Source organism: Empidonax traillii, unplaced genomic scaffold (genome assembly GCF_003031625.1).
Source record: "Empidonax traillii isolate 1590-97213 ecotype Southwest subspecies unplaced genomic scaffold, ASM303162v1 scaffold177:size1754471, whole genome shotgun sequence".
Taxonomy (NCBI): domain Eukaryota; kingdom Metazoa; phylum Chordata; class Aves; order Passeriformes; family Tyrannidae; genus Empidonax; species Empidonax traillii.
This window is the reverse complement of record NW_020955370.1, coordinates 1,222,051-1,237,921: the sequence shown is the minus strand read 5'-3', so window position 1 is coordinate 1,237,921 and position 15,871 is coordinate 1,222,051. Positions and strand designations below refer to the sequence as shown.

General features: G+C 46.0%; 1 protein-coding gene across 2 annotated transcripts in view; it reads left to right on the top strand.

Annotated features, from left to right (window-relative positions):
- Nucleotides 1-5: 5 nt before the first annotated feature.
- Nucleotides 6-15,871, top strand: part of OGFOD3 (2-oxoglutarate and iron dependent oxygenase domain containing 3) — a 36,278-nt gene continuing 20,412 nt past the window's right edge. For both annotated transcript variants that reach the window (XM_027886063.1, XM_027886062.1), the window contains exons 1-7: nt 6-131; nt 356-615; nt 3,105-3,180; nt 4,059-4,101; nt 9,789-9,853; nt 10,455-10,511; nt 14,185-14,338. In XM_027886063.1, coding sequence (XP_027741864.1) covers nt 25-131; nt 356-615; nt 3,105-3,180; nt 4,059-4,101; nt 9,789-9,853; nt 10,455-10,511; nt 14,185-14,338 — 762 coding nt within the window. In that variant the 5' untranslated portion in view covers nt 6-24. The remainder of the gene's footprint in view (nt 132-355; nt 616-3,104; nt 3,181-4,058; nt 4,102-9,788; nt 9,854-10,454; nt 10,512-14,184; nt 14,339-15,871) is intronic.

Here is a 15,871-nt window from a genome sequence, read left to right as displayed (position 1 = left end):
ATCGCTCGCGGCGGAGGAGGCGCGATGGCCCCGCAGCGCCGGGCGCTGCCCCGCGGCCCCGAGAGCGCCGGGACCGGGCCGGGAACGGCGGCGGGAACGGGAACGGGCCGCGGGGGCCGCCGGCACAGCAGGTACCGGCACGGGGGGGGCCTGGCCCGCACCTCCCGCCCGCTGCCCCGGGGGCGGCGGTGCCCAGGCCCGGCCGTGCCCGGGGGAGCTGCCGTGGGGGGCGGGCGGGGAGCGGGGCGCGATCGCGGGTGTTTGTAAATACCCGTGTGTGTTTGTGCTCAAAACCAGGGCCGGGCCCGCTCGGCCCGTCCCTCCCTTACCGTCCCGTGCTGTGCTCCCCCCGCAGCGCCAGGAAGGGCCGGTCCCGGCCGGAGCCGCGGGCATGGCGGGGGAAGGCGGCGATCCTGATCCTGATCCTCCTCCTCCTCGCGGCCGCCGCCGGCCTCGTGCTCTGGAGCCGCCTGCTCGCCCGGGATGGGCTCTCCGGGGATGGGATCCCCCAGGACGGGGTCACCGAGGTGCTGGCACATCGCGGCGACAGCCTGCGGGACAAGTTCGTGGAGATCCCCTGCTCGGAGGACTACGACAGCCACAGGCGGTTTGAAGGTATTTGAAGCTTGTCCCGCGTGGGGTGACTGTTCAGAGGGCCTTAACGCCTGAGTCTGTGAAACCAAACCCGTCTGCCGTGTTTCCAGCACACTCCTGGTCACTGAGTGTTGCTTAAAGCCCCAAAACCTCCACACCCCTTGGGCCAGCCCAGAAGTTGTTCTGAGAGGTTACTCTGTCAGTCCTGTGGAATTCTCTTCTGGTGCTGCTTTCTTGGCCTCTGTGAAATGAGTCTTTTGCTGAGCCCGTTTCCAGTTTCTTTTCACACTGTTGATTCCTGAAATAGGCTTTGGGGGTGGGTTTGTTGCTGGTCGGTACCATACTGGGTATGGAATGGAAATGGTTTAGGGCACTGTCTAATTATCACCACCAGCATGTGGTAATTGCACAAGTGCCAGTTTCTGACACGCTTGTTTTGGGATGTGCACGTGCTGATACCTTCTGCTGCTGCCTACAGAGCACTTCTCTGCCTTTATGTCCTTTAGCTGAGCCTGTTTTTTGTCATATTGGGATCTGTTTTCCCTGGCATTTATTTCTTTGGAGGGTTGATATTGGTACTTCAAGAAAAATGGAAGATTTCTATCGTCTCTGATGAAGAGCTGTCAGGAAGCCACCAGCAAGGACTTCCTTATTGGGGGGAATGGGGGGAGTTGACAGAGCACCTGAAAACACGCATTCTGTGTTAACTTGGCATAATTACTATGAGGAGAAACTGCTGCTGGCTTTATTTCATAGTGCAAGGCCAGAGAAAACTGCAGCTGGTGTTGCCACAGATTTGGTTATGGCTAAAACTCTCCATGTTCTCTTACTGGGGCTTTTGCTTATCAAAAGAAACCCCCAAAACCAACACAACCCTTATTTTTCCCTTTTCTGGTTTGCACGAGGAATTCTCTGAGCTGTGGACTTGTGGTCTTGGCCACCCCATCAGTTATTCTCACCATCCCAAGGAACTCCAGGGATATCTGTGCCCAGGAGGAGCAATGAATGTGTTCTCTATTTTTTTGGGGTGTCCCGAGGAGCAGCAGCGAGTCCTGAGTGCAGGGTGACCTCTTAGGTTTGTGGGGACGATTGATGATTGACCTGAGTTCAGCGGTGTTAGAAAGGCGGGAGCAGCTGTTAATTGGTTAATTGAAGCCGTGCTGTGCTAACGAGCCCTGCACTTGGCTTTTCCCCCACGCGAGGGGGGTGATGAGCTGTGACAGAGCTGAGCTGTGTTACCGACAGCGGAGCCAGGCACGGAACGCGAGCTGTGGTCACGGCCAAACTGCATCCAGCTCGGGAGCTCTGGCCACTTTGGGAACGGGTTCCTGTCGCTCAGTAGCTCCTCATTCCCAGCCTGTCCCCTGCCCTGACACCCACAGCTGTGTCAGCAGGAGGCACATTCCTCTCATCACTTGCTGTCTGATGCTGAGCTGGGAAGTTTCACAGCTCAGATGAGCTTTTTTATTGATTCATGCACTTGCCCCCTGCTTCCAACTGAACTGGTGTAGCTGAGCTTCCAGTTTGCTTCAGGTGATGTGGTAGCTGGTGACAGAGCAGGTTTTACTTGCACAGCACTGAAATGATGGTGTTTGCAGAAGGAAGGGGGTTGTGTGAGCACAGTCTCATCTGCACTCTGGGTGCTGTGGGCAGATCTTGGCCATTTCTGCTGCCTTGGGACATGGTTAACTACTTCAAAACTGCTGTGGCTACGGGTGTGTCTGATGGAACTCGTGCATGGGAGACAATATTAAGATGCTTTTTCCAGAGGTGAGGTCAGTGGATGTGGAAAGCAGAGAAGCCTGTGAGGAAAGTGGAGGAAAAGGTCTGACACGGAGACTGTTCCAGGGGCTGGCCCACAGGAGACACACCTGGGCTATATCCAGTAAGATGGAGTGGAAATTCCTCCAAAGCACTTGTGCTGTGGCAAAACTTCTCCTTCTGCCAGCCTGGTGATTGTTATTATTTGCTTTTGATCAGAGCAACTGATCTTTTGAGCTGCAGGGGTGAATTGATTGATTTATCTGCAGGAGTTTTGTGTTCTGAGGGGCAGACAATCCTTGAAGAGACACTCAGTGCAGGAGCAGCACATGTATTGGCAGGTGCCAGGAAATGCTCCCAGCCCAGCTCTTCTGTGCCATTACATCTGTATGTGGATCTTTCCCAGAAAACTGCCGAGTGGGACATCCCAAGGCCTCTGGTGGCTCAGAATTGATCTTATTTCTTCTTTTCTTCTTCTTGCCTGAAGACTGTTGTGGGCCAGACTTCTCATTCCAAAGAACTTTCATCTGTTCTTCCCCTGGAACTCTTACTGCTGGCTCTTCATTCCCAGGGGCTTTTAAAATTTAATGTTGGATTTCTTAGCAAGGAATTTATTTTTTTTAAATCAAATCTATCCAAGCTGTGTGCTTCAAGACACTTGTGTGCAAAGTCTCCTTATAAAAACCTGCCCTGCAGGCGGTTGAAGTGGTTTCAGTGGCTTTTTTTTCTCTTGCTCTTTTGTGTTGCAGGGTGCACTCCCAGGAGGTGTGGAAGGGGTGTGAGTGATGCCATAATCACGAGGGAAGAAGCTGAAAGAATCCGTGGGTAATTCCTCTTTTAGCTCCAGCTTTTCCAAGCACTTCCTTTAATGACACTGTGCCAATCTTTGAGGTGCAGCACAAAGCTCAATAGTTTCAGCAGGGTGGGTTAAACTGGTTAAAACACTAAATTTGGGGGGTTTAAAGCCATTTTGCATTTTTGCTGTAGTGAGGGCAGTCCTTTCACAGTCTCTGAGGGGCAGGAGTGCCTCACTGAGAAAAAGGAAATGGAATTAAATAAGTTTTAAGGGATTTTCATCTTCCCTCCTGTTTCATTTGGCCTTTAAAAGCAGAACAAAACACCAGAAGTCTCCTTCCAGCAGAGTCTCTCAGGGGAATTATGAACTGGTGCTGACTTTTTAGTCCTCTGTGAGCACTACCTGGTGTGTTTTAATCAAATAGTAGGAGTCAAATTGTGCAGTTTCCAAAGTTATCAGCCTCCCTGAGTGGGATTTTCACTTGATAATCGAGTGAGTGGGGAGTGTCAGTAGTGCCTGAAGGGATGTGCAGCTCCTGAGTGCTTTCTTCCCTCTGTGATTCGATTCACTTGGGCTCCTGATTGGGATTTTCTGCACTGCACAGGTTTATCTGTACTGCCCCCAAGAATAAAGATCTGGGTTTTTTTTATGGTTAACTTCACTTGGCCAGAAGGTATTTTAAAGATAATATTTTTGGGGGTATTTTGGGCGTTTATGGGAGGGAGCTGCAAGCTCAGAAATCTTCTGCAAAACAAATACTTTAGTTCATACTCGGGCTGCAAGATCCAATTTCAAATAAATGGGAGCTTCTGTTAACTCACTTGAGGGGTTACAGCTTGTAAATAAGGATTAAAGGACAAAGTAATCAGCCTTCAGTTCTCATCTGAGATTATTGTTTTGCCTGCAGAATAGCAGAGAGGGGACTGTCCTTGGGAGGATCTGATGGAGGGGTGAGCAGTGTCCTGTTACTTTCTACATTCTTTTACTGCCAAGGCAAGATTATAAATGCATTTTCTGGGGGTCGAGGAGATGGAGAATTCTTTCCTTCTGTTCAAACTTGGGAAAAAAAATTTGTTTGGAAAGTTATCTCCCATTAAATACCTCTGTTAGCAGTTGCCCTTTCCTTGAATTCAGGTTAGTTATTTCCAGCACCTCCCCTGAACTGATTTTCTCTTCCTCTGCAAACAGTTACTGTAGCAGAAGTGCAATGGTTTGACTTGTGACACTAAATTACAGTGGTTCACGGATTGGGTTTGTGTAGTGACAAAAAAGCCATGTAATGTCTTAAGTAGACCTTGGAATAATATTCTTTAAAATGAGACCAATCCCACTTATCTTTAATAAGCACACTTATTTTCATTTCTTTACCCTGCCTTTGTTCTCAGAATGTTTTTGTGTACGAACAGAAACTGGTTTTTGGGTATTTGCAAACACAGGCACTTCTTTAAGCCCCTGCTGAGTTGGGGCATGTGTTAGCAGAAAAGGAAAAGGGTTTCAGTGGAGAAAAATAAGACTTTACTGTCCTTGTGATTGCTGAGAAAGACCTGTAAAATAACATAAACCAAGAAACTGAAGCAGCGCTGCCCATCTCAAACAAGATGTTTAAAAGATTTAACCCTCTGTGGTCAGCTCTGTTGGGATCCCTTGGGTTTTTTCCAGTTCTGTGGTTGCACAATTTGCCACTTTGCCTGTTGGGACCCCCAGCTTGGCTCCTGCCATCAGTGGGTTTCCTCTCATGTGCTTTTGGGGCCCTTCATGTGATTTTTCATTGCACTTCCACAAAGAGTGTATAGGTATAACCCAGACAGCCTCATGGATTTGGATCACAGAAAGTGTTGTCCAGCTGGGGGTCAGGGAACTGGGAAAACTGAGGCAGGGAAAGGTTGGAAAATACGTGAGGGGGAGTTCAACTTATTGCCCCAAAGCACAGAGCTGGGCAGGGGTGCCGAGCTGGCTTTGCTGGACAGCAAGCCAGAGCATCAGACAGATACAAATCCATCATCAATGTTATTTTGGAAGCATCACTGAGAGGTTTTTTAAGAGAGGAGGGAAGTGAGGGAGAGTGGGAGATGATGCTATCACTGCAATAACATAAATCTGCTGAGAATCTGATGTGCATGGAGAGGTCTGGGCTCTGAGCCAACCCTTCTGACAGGGCTCATCCCCTGTAAATGGGAGGAGGTTGTTGTGTGCTGTTAATCCTTAGGGGAAGGAACAAAGTTGTGTAGTGTTACATCAGGAGCTTACCCGAAATAGTGGATAAACACTGGAAGATGTTAAACACAAGAGCTGGACAGTGTTCCTGGGAGATCATGGAATCACAGGATGGTTTGGGTTGGAAAGGGCCTTAAAGCCCACCCAGTCCCACCCCCTGCCATGGGCAGGGACACCTTCCTGCTCCAAGCCCCATCCTACCTGGCCTTGGACACTTCCAGGGATGGGGCAGCCACAGCTTCTCTGGGCAACCTGTGCCAGAGCCTCACCACCCTCCCAGGGTGAGAATCATCTTCAGGAGAAGCCTTTAAACACAGTCTCTTCACCTGGTTTCTGTTATACCTCTTTCTCCTGCTGTGCCATTTCCCTCTCTCTTTTCCAGTGTTCCAGTTTGTATTCCCCAGCTCATGGGGTGAATCTTTTCCCCACGGTGCTGTCTTGGCTCTCAGGTGTCATTGGATCCTGCTGGGTGTGTGCTGAGGGAGTTTAGATGAAACTGCCTTTCTTCATTTGAGCCTTTCATCTTTTCCAGTCTCTTACCTGCATAGCATACAAAATGTTTTATTTCATCCAGCAGCTGGGTCTGTCTGCTCTCAAGCTTCAAGCCACTTGGATTAGGTCTGGCTTGTTGCTTTAATTTAGAGTGCCTGGATAATTCTGTCCAATTATGCCTGTTGTTCTAAGACTATATTTTTTCTTTTAAAGTACCCTAAATAACTCCTTGTTGCTGTTTAATTATTTTTTTATTCTTTCTTTAGCCACTTTGATCTCTCCACTGTTCCAAATAAAATTTCTACTGGGGTGCAGACTGCATTTTCATCCCCTTGGATTTCTTCTTTTTGAAACAACATATCTGTTTGGGGTTTTTTTTTGGTCTGTCACACTTGTTATGTTTTGAATTCCCAGAAGTGTGTTTGTGTCTGTGTGTCTGGATATCATTTATTAATTTAAAGACCTAAACTTGCAGTTTGTGGCTGTCAGTTCTCTCCTCCCTTTCTTGGCTGCCCTTCCCTGGAGTGCTGAAGCACAGCACAAAAACTTGTTTCCCATTCCATCTTTTTACGTTGACAAACACCTGAATTATTGAGGCCTCCCAGGAGCCACGTCCCCCTTGTCATGCTGAGCTCTCTGATCTTCCTTTCCTAATTTTTCCTGGATTTATTTTTATTTACACATATGCAGCAAGGCTGGAGAGGGCCATGATAATCTTCTGGTCTGACTTGCAACAGAATCCAAACAGGAGTATCTTCTCCACCACTTACCTGCTTTCCCTTGTGCATCTGTCTCCTGCAGTTGTTTTATATTGTTCCTTACTCACAGAACGTGAATTCCATTGTTCTCTTGATCTTTGCCTCGGCTTAGTTTTTTAATTCTTCATATCAATGAAGACATTTCCCTCTTCAACCTCCTGTGATTTTCTTACTCTTTCCCTGCACACCCCCTGCCTGTGTTACCCCTCCAGTCCTGACTCCTTCCTTCAAGTCCTTGGAGGTCCCTTTGCGCCTTCGAGGTGCAAATGATACAACTCATTTACCATCAGACCTACTGGCATTTATTTGGAAGCCCCAGGGAAGAAATGCCTTGGTGAGCCACTCAGCTGCAGTGCAGGAGGGCTGGCAGGAGTGGCCATGCAGCCCTCCCTCTGCAGGGGTGAATTAATTGATTAACACTGGGGGTAGCTGTGATGCCAGCCCTCCCAGCCCAGCTCTGGGGTGCTCAGAACGCTGCCAGCTGTGCCCTTTCCAGGGGCACACAAAACCTCTCAGATCCTGGCTGGTACCTCCACAGGCTGAGGAGTTTTCCTCCTTCCCAGTTAACCTCCCGATAGCCCTTAGGAAACCCCTGCTTGGGAGGAGGGAAAGACCTACTTGGCAGCCTCTTTGCCTCCCTCCCTCCCAGCTGTGTGCTGGTGGGATTGTCTGGGCTGAGCTCCAGGAGGCTGGGGGGGAACTGGTTGTGTCCAGTCTGTATCTGCTGTAAATTTGTCCTGGGCTCTGTAGCCAAATATTGCATTTACCTCCCATAATAAGCTGTCCCTCCAGCGGTCTGACTGATGTGTAAGTCACACTTGTGTCTCTTAATTAATCCTAATTAATCTAAGAGGCATTGCCTTGAGACCACACCCCTGGTGTGTCTGCTCCTGACAGGGGTCCGTGCAGGTGGGATTGTTTGGGGAGTCTGTGCGAGGCTCCCTGCGGTGACACCGACTTTGGTGCTGCCCAGGAGTTCAGGTGGAACCTCCACTGCTCCTCCTTCTCAGCTGGAGTGTGTCAGCGTTCCCTCAGCAGCAGTGGGGGAGGTTCTGAGTGCTGCCAGCTCCTCTGTAGACAGTTAAAAGCAAGTTTTTTGCATTCTTGTCATTTGGGTGGCGTGTCTGCTGTCTGCTTTACAAGTATCACTGAAAACCTTTTATGGGCTGGAGGGATTGGTGTAGATGTGAATAGGTATTTATTGTTTGGCAATCCCTTCTAGGGAGGAACAAAGGCAGGGCCTGTCACGCTTCCCAAGATGGGACAATTGATCCTTTTTGCCATATGCTGAGAAGTGCTGGGGACTTGTATGTTCTTTTTGAATCCTTTTAGCAGTGAGAGGGGTGGAGAGTATGGGACTAACGACCCTGAAGGTTTGAAAGAACACCTATTAGTGCTTTTTATTTTTTGGAGGAAGTTTTATTTCCCTTCTATACAAAGTTCTGAAAACCAGGACATGGGGGTAGTTCTGTCAAAAACAGCCTCTCAAAATAGGGTTGTGGGTGTGTGTTTGCCATCTCTGTAGAGCTTTCAGGCTGGGAACACTGCCCTGAGCTGCAGGCTGAGCTTGGCTCAGATAGCTGGGCATGAAGTAACCAAGGTTTTCTTCTCAGTGTCAGAAATTATGCTGAAAATGTTTAATTTTCTGAAATGGCAGAGGCCAAAATAAATGTGTTTTGGTTTCTTTCCCTGGTAGCTGTTAAACAACTAGTTCTGTGCTCACCTGTAAACAAGTCCCTGTCTGGCATTAAGTTGTTTCCCTCCTGTCTGAAACAACCCCAAAGAATGTTCTTAATTTCTCAGATTCCCTTTTCAGTCTTCATCTGGCTTTTCTAGGCTTTATATTATAGTTATGACCTGTTCAGTTATGAATACCTGCAATTCTTGGGGGTGTCTTTTATTGATTCACTTGGTTATTTTGGACCTCCCTATCTGTAACCATCTGAGAAGAAATGTCTGAGTTTGAAAAGGACGTGGAAAGAGTTAGAAAGGCAATTTGGTTTTAAATTAAATTCATCTTTTCACCCATCTCTTGCTACTTCTTATAATCTGCTGTCCCTTGCAAAAAGGAGATGTCAGTGGTGTTCCCCTGATTCAACTCAGGAGCTCAGAGCAACTGAGGCTGCAGAGATTTTTCTGAGGGACCGTTAAGAGTGTTTTCATCCATCACAAATGCTATTACTGCTGGGATTTTGTTAGAATAATGTGAATGGTATTTGGTGCATCAAAAAAAAATGCCACATTCCAAGATGAGTGCTTTTGCCTGGATATTGTGTATCAAAGATGTGATTACTTTGGGGTCAGGCAGGTTAATTAACTGTTGCTATTTGATTTTTCTAGTAAAAAAAAAAAAGGCTGCCATTAAACAATCATATTTTTAAATACTGTTTACCTGATGCAAAACAAACATGTATTTTGTGGACAGCAAAGGACATACAAAAGTGTACTTTATTCAGTATAGAGAAATATTTTAGAGTCCTGAGGGGTGGCTCTCCATCCTGGCAGATCTGAATACAAATCTTTTTAGCTTGTCTGGAGCTCAGCAAAAGAGTTTGGCTGGAAGTGGATGAAGAAATGGATTGAATTTTCATATGTAAAAACTTTTCACTGTGTGGTTTTCTCTTACAGCTGTTTAGAAATTGAGGAAAAGAGAGTTTGACTCTAGTAAGCCTAAGAATTCTAATTGTTCTTTTAAACAGCCTTTTTAATGTCTACATTAAATATGAGGAGTATACAGGAACTCAGGGTGAAGGTGAAGTTTTAATAACAAATGCTGGGCAAGATAAATATTAGTGCTGCTACTTGAGCACTTCACAAATATTGGAAAATTAGTCATCCTTGTGTGGAAGGGAAATGTCTTCAAGAAGGAATCCTGGAACACAGAATTTTTACCCCCAGCCCATGGCAGTTCCCTGTCAGGTGGAATCTCAGGAATAGCAGTCCTGTGCTTTTTTCACAGTACCTGAATGTTCTCTGCATCCATACAGTGATCTGAGAGAGGTCTGCAGTTTGTAAAGTAAACATTATATTGGGAACCCAAATGCTAGAAATTCATATTTTCACTTGGGGAGGCTGTGGGAAATAAGAGCCAACTCGGGCCAGTTATTAAAGGTCATGGTTAAATAACGATAAAACCTTTTCACGCTCATTTTTCCTCCTGTTTCCTTTGCCAGGCATCCATTTTGGACTTGCACTCCGGAGCTCTTTCCCTGGGGAAGCATTTTGTTAATCTGTACAGGTAAAGTGGGGCTGTTGTTTCCTGCCTCTTGTCATCCCACACCTTCCCTGCCCACTCCCTCTTCCAGTTTCTCAAACCCCGTGGGCTGGGATTGGGGATGAGAAACTGTGGAATTTGCTTGGATTCACCACGCTATCCAGGACCGGTTAAAGAGCTTTTGTGGCATGAAAAGGGATCTTTTGTTGAGCTGGGCTCTTTGAAAGCTGCCATTATCTTTATTTGGATGTTCTGGCACCAGGAGATCAGAGTATTTTTTCCACAGTTACAGTCTAGTTTGTCAGCAGGGGAAGAAATCAAGTAGGCTGAACTCTTTAAAAATTCGAATCCATGTGCTTATTTTGTGATTTGGGAGGGGACTTTTTTTAATGCCTGGGGAATTCCATTACCAGCCACAGCAATTTGATCCTTTATTCTTCCAGCATTTAATCTTTTAGCAATTCTTTTGCACATCACGCTCAAAAGCATCTGTAGGAATTTTTTATGTTGTGTTTTCCCTCTCTGATTGTGAGCGAAGCACAGGTGGGGGTGAGGAGGCATCTTGGTGTTACTCAGGGATTCTGATTCAGCAACTCCCCTTTTAACCTGTTGTTTCACTTTTCAGGTACTTTGGGGACAAAATTCACGACATCTTCACAGAAGAGGATTTTGCCTTGTACCGGTAAAGGTTTCCAGTAACTCCTGAACGAACCACAAACCAGAACTTCATATTTTTGGGGGGTTTTTTTAGGGTGCAGGTTGGGAGGGGATTATCCTTTGCATTTATACATCTACTCAGAATAATAATCTCTGAGCAATAAGATGGCTTGAGGAAGAGAAATAAGAGGACCTTTTGGTGACTGCTTTGATCGACACCATCAGCTGCTCTGAGCAGGGCAGGGCAGGGCAGTTCTGGTGGTGTCAGTGGGATCACACATTTATTTCCCTTCCTGCCCAGGGGGTTGATGCAGCCCTGTGAGCCAGGGGAGCTGCTTTATTCTGAGGTCTGAGGTGATTTGCTGCAACGCTGTAGCCGGGATGTAAAATCCTCCCTCCTGAACTCCTGTTTCTTGTGTTAGAGGATGGAGATAATCCTGTGCCATTATGACATCAGGAACGTGGGGTTTTGGGGGGTGAAGTGTAGAAAAACATTAATAACGGTAAAGCAGGATTTATTATTATTAAATTACTGATGTTGTGGCTGGAGAAGTAGTGAATAATCCCCCTCCCAAGCAGCTCTGCAATAGTTTTTTTGTGTGTGTGTGTCTTTTTTTACTTGCCTTTGTGAAGGAATCTGACCTCCCTCTAGTGGTGGAAGGAGTTTTAAGTAGTCAAGTAGGTTTATTAGTTTTATTAAAATAGTCATTTATATTATGCTGAAATATTAATCACTTAAAGCCTATTTCTATTCAGTAACTGTTTCTAGATACCATTGTCCTTACAGATAAACTTCTTTAAAAAGTGTTTACTTCTGATCCCAAAATGGCAAAAATTAGATGGTTCCTTGATTATTACATAAAGAAAATATATCATTTGTATTTCACATGAACAGAATCATTCCATTTTTCAATAATCTAATGAATTTCTGCTGTGAGAAGAGACAACTGCTTGGGAATATCAGTATTCCACTGGGATTTCATGCCATATAGGGGATGTTTCAGTCTGCTGGATATGAGGTTAATACAGAATCTATTATTAAATGTTTCTGTTCATATCAGTGGCAGTGCTTTACCATGGATTGTAGTACTTTATGGCCTTAATGAACGATTTTATGCTGTTCTCAGGAGCATTTATCTTCATTACTTTCCCTTACCTGCCAAGGTCAGTTTAAAAATACACTCTTGAGAGAAATAACCGAATGTAATTTGTGTCTAAGCATTACTGATTGCAACAATAACGGATCTGAGTAGGCATCCTGAGCCAGGGGGATGGTTTCTAAACTGTCTCTGTCAAAATTATGTTGCTTCAGAATCAATTATGCTTTCTAGGCTGCTGCTTTAATCACCATCTGCCGAGCACATGACAGCAGTTCCTCTTCCTCCACACTAGAGATGCATCTTTATCCAAAAGGGAGACCTTTAAATCAGGATGTTTGGTGGGAGGGTTGACTCTGAGCAGCAAACAGCACTATCCAAGATTTATCCTGAAAACCTCCCAGCTTATTAAGGGACAGAGACCCAGAGCAGGGGGAGAGCTGATGGTTTGCTCTCTGTGTGTTGTGTTTGTGTTCAGGCTCCCTGGCTGGGAGATCCTGGCCTTGTGTGCTCCAGCTGCCTCTGGGGCTGTTCCCTGGGGAGCAGGGGTGCTGACAGGTGGGATAACAGGGAAGTTGTGTAGGATTGAACTTGCAGTGTTCTTGGATCGCGCTCTGCAGTGGCTCCCACCTGCATTTTTTGCTGCTCTGGGCAGAGCTCTGTCCTACAGAGACTGTTCTGGCCTCTTCTAGTCCTTTTTGCTGCTGCTGCATTAAACCGGCGATTTTCCAATCTAGTGAACTTCCCTTCTCTGAAGTTTTATGTTCCTTGGACTTCCAGCTACTTCATTGGCTTGTTTGATTTTCTGCCTCATCCCCCTAACTCCAAAACAGATCTCAGGAACTGTTTTTACAGAATATGCTGGTCCTGTGCTCTTCTCATGGAGGTCTGTTCTGCCTCTCCCTCAGTCTGGCCTGTGCATTTTGATATTTTCCAGTGTCTCAGTGCCAGTGGGCAAGGCCTGCTGCTGACAGATTTGGGGAGGGGTTAATTTGTTGCTGATATTTCAGACTGGGTGCTGTAGTTGTGCATTTATTTGATGACAGGCAGAGAGCTCTGTTAGTGCATCTGCTCAGAGCTGGGTACTCCCTGAGCAGCCTGAATGGGCAAGAATTGCTGTGTTTATGGAAGTAAATGCTTATATTCTCCAGCATAAAGAAGTTTTCTCCTTGCAGCCAGAGCACACCAGAACTCCCCCAACAGTTTTTCATCTCTGGGGGACACAGAGGAGAAAGGATAAGGAGTCAGTGGGTCAGGATCAAGAAGGAAGGGGAGGCTCCATGAGGGAACAGCGAGGCTCTCGCTGTTCCAGATCCAAGGGAGCCAAAGTTCCTGGGCTTATTCACTCCTTCCTTGACAGCACCTTTTAAGCTGACATTTGGTTTATATTGTCACTTGATTTACACATGAAGTACACCGAGTTTGTCCTTAAGTGTTTTGCCAATATCCCACATAGGCTGTGTCTGGAAGAGCAGGGAAGGGAATGGACTGAAAAACTTGCAGTTGTGATATTGCTAAATGTTGGAATGGCCAGGTCAGTGGAAAATGGGCTGTGCAGAAGAGTTTTCATAGGCTAAGAAGTGACTGTGTTCCCCTTAAGTGATTTTATTCTGCTTTTCAAAATAGCTACGTGCTGTATTCTGGGAGAAAACAACCCAAAGGTTTAAGGAACAGGATCAAATCTTGAACCCCGGTGTTTTCATTTCATAACATTGTGTCATTGCATTCTTTGCTGGTTTTTAAATCTCCTCAGAGCTGACATGCCAGCTGAGTGTGTTCACTGGGATTTGCCAGTGGTACTCCTCATTAAGCACAAATATCTTCTTTTTAAAGTGCTGGGCACTGAACCAAGAGGGGCAGTTGTAGATGGCCCTGACCTGCCAGAGGGATGGTTCTGGAGAATCAGCTCTGGACAACATCACACATGTGACCGTTAGTTTTCTATTTTGATAACCTTAAAAGCCTTGAAAGAAAATAAAAGCCCTGTCCTGTTCTTTCTTGCCTCCCAAGAAACACAGGAAAGTAGCCAAGGTAGAAACAGTTTGTCTGATCTTTGAAAATAATTGGGAAAAACATCTTGCATTCATTTTGAAAGGAAGGCTGGTAACAATACTGATATATATGTTGATCAAGAACCCTGAGTTTCATGGTGCCACCATCAGGGGGTTCAAAATCAGTCTAAAAGCAGTTGAAGGTTCTTCAGAGGCAACCCTTTGTGAAGGCACAACTTTACAGTTACTTGCTTTGGATTAAAAAGGTCTGTGTGAAAGACCTGAATGTTTTCAGCAGTTAATAACCAGTGAGGGAAAGAGCCTGCACAGACAGGAACTGTAAAACCTGGGCCACAGGAGACAAAGAGGGTTTTTTTTTTTACCTTGATGTTCTGGGAATCAAAAGACCTAAAGCAACCAACCCAAAATGCTTTTTTTTGGATGTAGTACATCTTTATTTAAGGCAAAATCAGAAAAGATGGTTATGTGTTGCCCATGATTTATCAGCTGAGGAGGAAGCTCAGCTCCAAAGGAGCACCAGCAGGGAACGAAGGAAAGCTCAGAAGAGCAGGAGAGAGGTGTCACTGTGTGCTCTGTGTGCTCTTTGCAGGGATGTGAGACAGAGAATTCAACAAAGGATTGCTCAGGTGTTTGGGATCAGCTCCTCCTCCCTGTACCTCACCAAGCCAACCTTCTTCTCCAGGATGAACAGCACGGAGGCCAAGACAACCCACGACGAGTACTGGCACCCCCACGTGGACAAGGTGAGGAGCAGGCTGGGGTGGCATTCAAAGGTCTCCTGTTGTTATTTGATCACTTTGAAGTCGTTTTGGGTGAAACAATCAGTCAGACGTGTTTGAAAATTGCTGATTGTTAAAAAATCCTTCAGGGGATGAACCTAAGTGGGAGATAAGTGAGTTTTAGAGACGTAGGCCATTACATCCCATGTAATTTTATTTTCTCTAATTTGGTTTTGCTAGGATTAATAAATTGTGAGAGTGACTACTCAGCAATCTCTTTTGTCAGAAATATTGATTAAATTGACCTGAATTTCAGCCAGGTCTGGCAGGAGCTGTTTCACAGTGGTGAATTGATCACTGCTGTTAGTTGATCTGAGCCTTTGGTAAAGGCTTAACATTTATATTTCAGTTATGTGTGAATTGAGGCTTTTTTACTGTGTGTGTTTCAATGGGGACATGGCACCCCCTTTCAATAATTCAGTGTTGTGTTCTTTTTAGAATGGAGGTATTGTGGCTTTATTTTAACTGCTCAGTCTTCTGTCTTTAGGTTCAGAGCTTAGTGCTTTGCATTTTTAATGGACTTACATGATTTAGTATTGAGTTAATTTCTGAACTGAACTGGATTTAAAGGTTCTGTGAAGTACAGCAGAATACAAATAATGGAAGGACCAAAGGAAAAAAGCCCAAAACATGAAAACCCCCCAAACAAAGAAGCTCCACAGCACAATACCCACATTTCATGTCTTCAGGATTTATAAATGAGTCACTCTGGAGTCATGGATTACCCAAAGTGGAACCAAACAAAAACTTTGCCCATCAAAACCCCAGTTCTGCTCAGGGCTAGAATCTCTAAGTGGGCAGTGTGCTTTGAAGTGTAAGATGAAAAAATCAGAGAAATATTCCTCTCCTGACAGTATTTCCTGGAAAAAGCCGCTCTGAGGGAAGTGGAGCATCTGCTGTTGCTCCCAGCATTAGTGTGAGCTCCTGCCAGGTGAGCAGCAGCAGGTTGGATGTAAATGTGGTGATAGGGGTGGTTGGTACCTGCCCCAGCTGCGGGCTGGGAGCAGAAAATCCAGCAGGGTGGAATCCACAGGCACGGACAAGGCCTGGGGTTGGAAGCTTCTGCTTTAAAAAGCTGGGATGTGACCAGTGGACAGTGGTGGGTGTGGGGCACCAGAGGTGAGAGGGATGGTTTTGAGGTCCTGGTGCTGGTGGGAAGTGGCTGCAGGGAGCAGACGGTGCTGGTTCACGGCAATCCCGTCCCCAAGAGCCACAGAACAAACCAGTGATCCTGCTCGTGAGAAGTGCAGTAAATTCAGCAGCTCCCTGTAGTTTTTCCACAGTTTCAGTGAATCAGATTTGACTGCCACAAGGGAAGAGAAAGCAGTAAATTCCAACAGCTCATGCCCATTTTCTCCACTCTTTTGTTTCGGCCCCAAAAAAGCGTATTTTAGCATTTCAGACTCTGATTTATTACTGTAATGAGATTTGTGTCTGCCCAAGCATTAGGCTTGCCAATGTGCTCTTTATTCTTTTCTGCGTGTGTTTTGCATTGAG